General features: G+C 51.6%; 1 protein-coding gene across 1 annotated transcript; it reads left to right on the top strand.

Moving 5' to 3' along the window:
- The first annotated feature begins 3,074 nt into the window (after positions 1 to 3,074).
- Positions 3,075 to 3,998, top strand: LOC118159042 (olfactory receptor 14C36-like). The gene has a single exon (XM_035313684.1). It carries the CDS (start codon positions 3,075 to 3,077, stop codon positions 3,996 to 3,998), a length of 924 nt encoding a protein of 307 aa, XP_035169575.1.
- Positions 3,999 to 5,885: the final 1,887 nt, after the last annotated feature.

Genomic DNA, 5,885 nt, shown 5'->3' with positions numbered 1-5,885 from the left:
TGGTTGACTGACAGGCCACAAGACTGACAGGCCGCAAGAAGGCTGATGGGTTGGGATGCCTACTTCAGGAGATTTCCACCCTAGTGGAGCTTTCTTTGGCAGTAGGAAAGAGCAGGAGAGAAAATACTGCCACAAAGTGTACCTTAGAAGCGTTGCACTGGCCATGAGATGGAGGAAATGTCCAGGGGAACAACTCAGTCTTGCTGCTACAGACTGAGGAAAAGAAGGCATTAAGTACCTCAGCCTTTACCTCTTATCACCAGGTTTTCCCCCACACTCATTAAAGATGATCGTTCTCCTTAATCCTCTTTTATTAAAGTATTTATATAAACATTTTTTATTTTCTTTGACAGTCATAGACAGATTGAGCTCCATCTGGGCATTGGCCCTTCTAATTTTGACCTGCACAGCCCCATAACATTTAGGACACAGCTCTAGACAAACTGACAGCATGCATGAGAAGGAAGCACAGAAATGTTGGAATCTGGAAGACTTTCATCCCCTACCCTTCTGTGACTCTATGCTGCAATTCCATTCAGCTATTTACTCCTGTATTATTCAAGCTTTCCTGCAACTCCTGATGCTGCTGTCTTGTAAGAGATAGCCCAGTCACAAAAAGGTAGAACCGTCTACCTGCAGAAATTAACAGCTGACATAATGGAGTGCCAGTGTGGGAGAACCTTGAGAAACGGCAGCATTTGGCCAAAGGAACATCTTGATGTTTACAAGGAGAAGAGCCTAGTCCTGCCTCAGTGGAAGAGTAATCTCACACATCAGGGCAGACTGGGACCGTGCTGAGTGAGCAGTGGCCAGGAGGAGGAGGGCCTGGGCACCACCGGGGATACCATGTGAGCAGTGGTGCCTGCTCACCAGGAACCAGGCCAGCTTCCTACAGAGTTGCCTTATGAGGAGCATGGCCACCAAGAAAATCTCAGTTATTGGACTCATCACAGATCACGTGAGATACCACATGGACAAGGGTCTAGAGCTAGCCAGGAAAGATGGACAGGTCTGGGAGTCCCTTGGACAGCCTGGTCTGGAGAGGAGCAAGGATATTGACAAGGCTGAAAGTCCTAAAAAAAGCAAGATCTTTGTGTCCATGGCTATGGCTGATCTCTCTGCCACTGAGGCCTCTGAGGAGACAGCTTATCATTAAAGCACCAGAGCCTCATTGCCTCCTCATCCCCACCCCTGAACCAGGCAAGGGTCATACCCTTCTCCTGCACTTGGCAATGCACATCCCCATCCCTACTGCCCCAGAAAGAGCCCTGAGCTATGTGTGAAGGGAAAGGATCTCCCTTCCCAGGGGCTGGGGGTCCTTATGCATGGTGAAACACATCCAGTCTTCCCACACATCAGTGTCACCTTCACATTGCCTTTGTCTACTTGTCCTCACTGCCTCCAATGTTCTGCGCTAACGAGCTCCAAGGGAGGCTATGTCAGTGCTGGCCCTCAGGTTTCCTGACTCCAGGAAACTTGCATCTGACTTAGACTTCTTGAGAGATTTCTTCAGTTTCTCTCAGTACCTGAGGTTCGTGGGCTCATCACCAAAGTCCCCAGAGGGGTGATTACAATGCCTTGGTCTGGGCCTCTGCTGCTGAGCTGGGCTGGGCTCCTGGGACAGAGAGAGCTTCTGGCAAGAGGGCCCTGGTGCAGAGAGACAGCTCTGCCCAGGAGCAGCTCCTCTGCACAGCGCAGCAGAGCTGAGGGCTCTGACCACAGGTGGCTCGGGGAGAGGAGAGAAGGAGAAAGGGCTTGGAGGCAGTGAGGAGCACAACAACAGAGGTCAACGTGTGGCAGGACACATCTGCAGACTCTTTACACCATGAGTCTCTGTCTGCACGGCAATGCAGGTTGGGTTGCTAAAGGGATCTTCTACAGCTGGCACATCCGATGGCTGATAGCACCTGTCAGGATGGGTCTCTCTGTTTCTCCAGCGAGGAGTAGAAGATGCTTTAGAGAATGGCATTTATGATTGGATGTTTCAAAAGGAAGACAAAGTAAGGGGCTACCTGAAATGCAAGGCTTTTTCTGTAGCCTATGCTTTCAAATTCCTGCAGTGGAGTCAAGGCAGGTTTCGTGTAATGAGTTGTCAGGATTGTACAGGAGACCGAGACTCCTAGAGTATTGCAGTGAGGGACCAATATGTCATGAACGAACTTCATAAATCCCTTCCCACACCTCAGCCCACAGACTGCACCAACATCATCATAGTGGTCCTCTCAGGTTTTATCCTAGCTGATCTTTAGGAGCTGCAAACCCTCCGATGCCCAGTGCCCTGTCTTTGGGAGGTGTCTGCGGTTTGAGGTGAGCACAGGTCGTTTGCAATGAGCATGAGCTGCGTCCTCTGCAGGCAGAGCTGCAGCACAGGAGGGGCTGCTGAGTGTCCGTCTGTCCCTCCCTGGCCTTTCCTCCCCTGGCAGCAGCTCACTGGCATTCCTCCTGGCTTCTCCACCTGGCTGTGCTGCTGCTGGTCTTGTGTCCAGGCCAGCTGCAGATGGTGGCTTCAGATGTACATGGAGTGAGCCCTTGGTGTGTTTGGAGGAAGGGGAGTACAGGGACAGGGTGAGGGGTCTGGAGATGTGCACTTTGGGCCTGGATTCTTTTGTTCCCAGCAGTGTCCAGGTACTTCTTGGGTGAACCTCTCAGTGCAATTTTTCTGCAGATCAAAGAGGTGCCAGCAAAGCTCAACTCAAACCATGGAGAGGATCCACAGGATTTCACTTGGAATGCAGGAGAAATGAGCAGGATTTCTGCCTTAGAGACTCTCCTCAAGAGTGGTAGTTAATCTAGAACAAGAGACACAACTATAAATCCACCTATGTTCTTTACTTATTGCTGTAAGACGGTACTAACTCCTACATTGCCCAGAGCAGAATGCCCTGCTGCAAGGGACAGCCTCAGGCAGCATCAATAAAAATACAGGAAAGGGGTCTGCCAAATGTCTGCCTGGAAGCTGGATAACACTTTGGGAAGCTTAAATGGAAATGGAAATCTTTATTATCCGATAATTCCATTGTTAATTATCACCATCTTTCTGTTCCTTAAGCAGGACACAATCCCCAAATCAACAAATGCCCAACAGCAGCTCTGTGAGTGAGTTCCTCCTGCTGGCATTCACAGACAGGCAGGAGCTGCAGCTCCTGCACTTCGCGCTCTTCCTGGGCATCTACCTGGCTGCCCTCCTGGGCAACGGCCTCATCCTCGCCGTCATAGCCTGCGACAACCGCCTCCACACCCCCATGTACTTCTTCCTCCTCAACCTTGCACTCCTCGACCTGGGATGCATCTCCACCACTCTCCCCAAAGCCATGGCCAATTCCCTCTGGGACACTACGGCCATCTCCTATCAAGGATGTGCTGCACAGGTCTTTATATTTATCTTCTTGATTACAGCAGAATTTTATGTTCTCACCATCATGGCCTACGACCGCTACGTTGCCATCTGCAAGCCCCTGCACTACGGGAGCCTCCTGGGCAGCAGAGCTTGTGCCCAGATGGCAGCAGCTGCCTGGGGCACTGGCTTTTTCAATGCTGTCCTGCACACGGCCAATACATTTTCCCTGCCCCTCTGCCAAGGTAATGTCCTTGAACAGTTCTTCTGTGAAATCCCCCAGATCCTCAAGCTCTCCTGCTCAGATGCCTACCTCAAGGAAGTAGGGGCACTTGTCTTTACCATTTTTTTGGCCTTTGGTTGTTTTGTTTTCGTTGTGGTGTCCTATGTGCAGATCTTCTCGGCCGTGCTGAGGATGCCCTCTGAGCAGGGCCGGCACAAAGCCTTTTCCACGTGCCTTCCTCACCTAGCCGTAGTCTCCCTCTTTCTCAGCACTGCTGTGTTTGCATACCTGAAACCCCCCTTCATCTCTTACCCAGCCCTGAACATGGTGGTGGCAGTTCTGTACTCGGTTGTACCTCCAACACTGAACCCCCTCATCTACAGCATGAGGAGCAAGGAAGTCAAGGATGCCTTGCTTAAACTTATGACTAGGTGTGTTTAAGACTGAATGAATTGCACTTCTCCTTTTGCATGTAACACATAATGTTAATTATAACAGAAAAACAAATATTCTGTACATTTTTGTTGCTGTTGATGTTAATTAATATTACAGGTTGTTCTTAGTTATAATTTAGCCTATGTTGCCCAGTAAAATATCTTTATTTGTCCCTTTTCTATTGTCTGTTTGTGTTGTGTTTACAGCTCAGAGATTCTGTACACAAGGAGCCCGTCTCTCTGTGAACATAAGCAAAGTAAAGGGGCCTGCACTGCCTTCTTTGTCTGGCATCCTTCCTCTGAGACCTGGTCTGGCTCTGCAGGGGCAGTGCCATGTGCAGGGGTGCAGAGGAAAAGAGTCCCATCCCAGCACCATGACCAGGGACCACCAGCTCTTGGTGCATGCAGAGCTGCTCTCTTGCCAATGCCACCATCTCCTGCTGGGCCCTGCAGCTGGGTTCAGGCCCGGCTGCTCCTGCTGTAGCTTGGTGCCAGTGCTGCTGTGGGGCTGTGCTGGGTCTGCAGGCAGGGACAGGCAGTGGGCATGGCAGTGGCAGAGATGGCCTCCACTGCAGCACTGACCTCCTAAGAGGAACTTCCCTCCTCTGGGCACCTCCTGAGGCCTGAGGCCTGAGGCTGAGGCCTTCCTGCAAAGCTGCTGTCAAAAAGAAGCCCCAGGAAGAGACTCCAAAGAACATCTGTGCTTTGCTTCTTTCCATGGGATCTCAGTGTGGTGAGAGCAGAGTTCCAGCATGGACTTTTAGCGATCTATGTCTGGTTCAGAGGTTCTCTGCTGATGGCCAGTACCCATGGAGACAGCAAATGGTGCCCAATTCCCAGAGCCCCAGTTCCTGGCATTCTACAACACAAGATGAGGCTGATGGCAGGCTAATGTTTTTTGCAGAGGGAATTAGCAGCTGCCAGCAGAGTCCAGGGGATCGGCCAGGGCAGTGTGAGCCCAGGAGACAGCAGTGAATGGAGCCCACAAAGCATGAGCCTGTCCGAGGTGGACTGACCAGAGCTCAAGTGCTCAATCTGGTACCAACAGGCAGAGGAGAGCTCTGCAGCCCCAGGGCATGCAGCAGCCCCATCAAAGGAGTGTGGTGAGTGATTCCTTGCAGCCCTGGGACAATGGCAGTTACCCCATGAGCTGGGTCTGCCTCCCAGCCTGCCCAGCACGGCCCTGCAGAGTGCCCCCATGCCCTGAGCACCACAGCCCCCTCGCTCTGCAGAACAGCACCGCCAGTTGGGGCTGGGGCTGGGGCTGGGGCTAGGAGGGTGTTTCCCCTAAGTGTCTTCTAGGCCAGCTTCATGCACACGGCTTCTGCATGTCAGTGTGATCTTTGCTCCTTTGCAAGGAGCTGAGAGACCACCAACAGGCATGGGGCTTGGACATTGCCTGCAAGGTCCCTCCTGCCCCAACACCTCCCAAGACTGGCACAGAACTGGCTCCCATGGGTCAGAAGGTCTGGGAGTCCTGCAGCAGTGCCATGTGCTTGAAGGGTCACAACCAGCTCATATCTACCTGGGCAGATTCTGGCCCCAAAAGGCGGTGTTTTGTAGGTATGGTATTATGAGGTAAGAAATTCCTAATCTCTTCCCAAGTCAATTTCTCTAAAGTGAATTTTGAGTTGAACTCTTTCTCAAGCAGCTGACAGGTCATCCCTTAACTCATGGCTGGGATCAGTGCCTTTAGGCTCACATCTGCGAGGGTCCATGATAGGCCAGCAGAAGGCACCTGCTTTGCACGTAGTTTGTGAGATCCATTCTTCCTAAGTATTGGGTAGGCCCCATGGGGGAACAGGTCTTGGATAGGTGTTGCCATGTTAGAGGTGTCAGCTTTTGCCTAAAGTCATCCTTCAGGACTTCTTTCTGTTTTCTACACAGAGGGGGA

Source organism: Oxyura jamaicensis, unplaced genomic scaffold (assembly GCF_011077185.1).
Source record: "Oxyura jamaicensis isolate SHBP4307 breed ruddy duck unplaced genomic scaffold, BPBGC_Ojam_1.0 oxyUn_random_OJ65770, whole genome shotgun sequence".
Classification (NCBI taxonomy): Eukaryota; Metazoa; Chordata; class Aves; order Anseriformes; family Anatidae; genus Oxyura; species Oxyura jamaicensis.
This window is presented reverse-complemented; position numbering and strand designations above follow the sequence as displayed.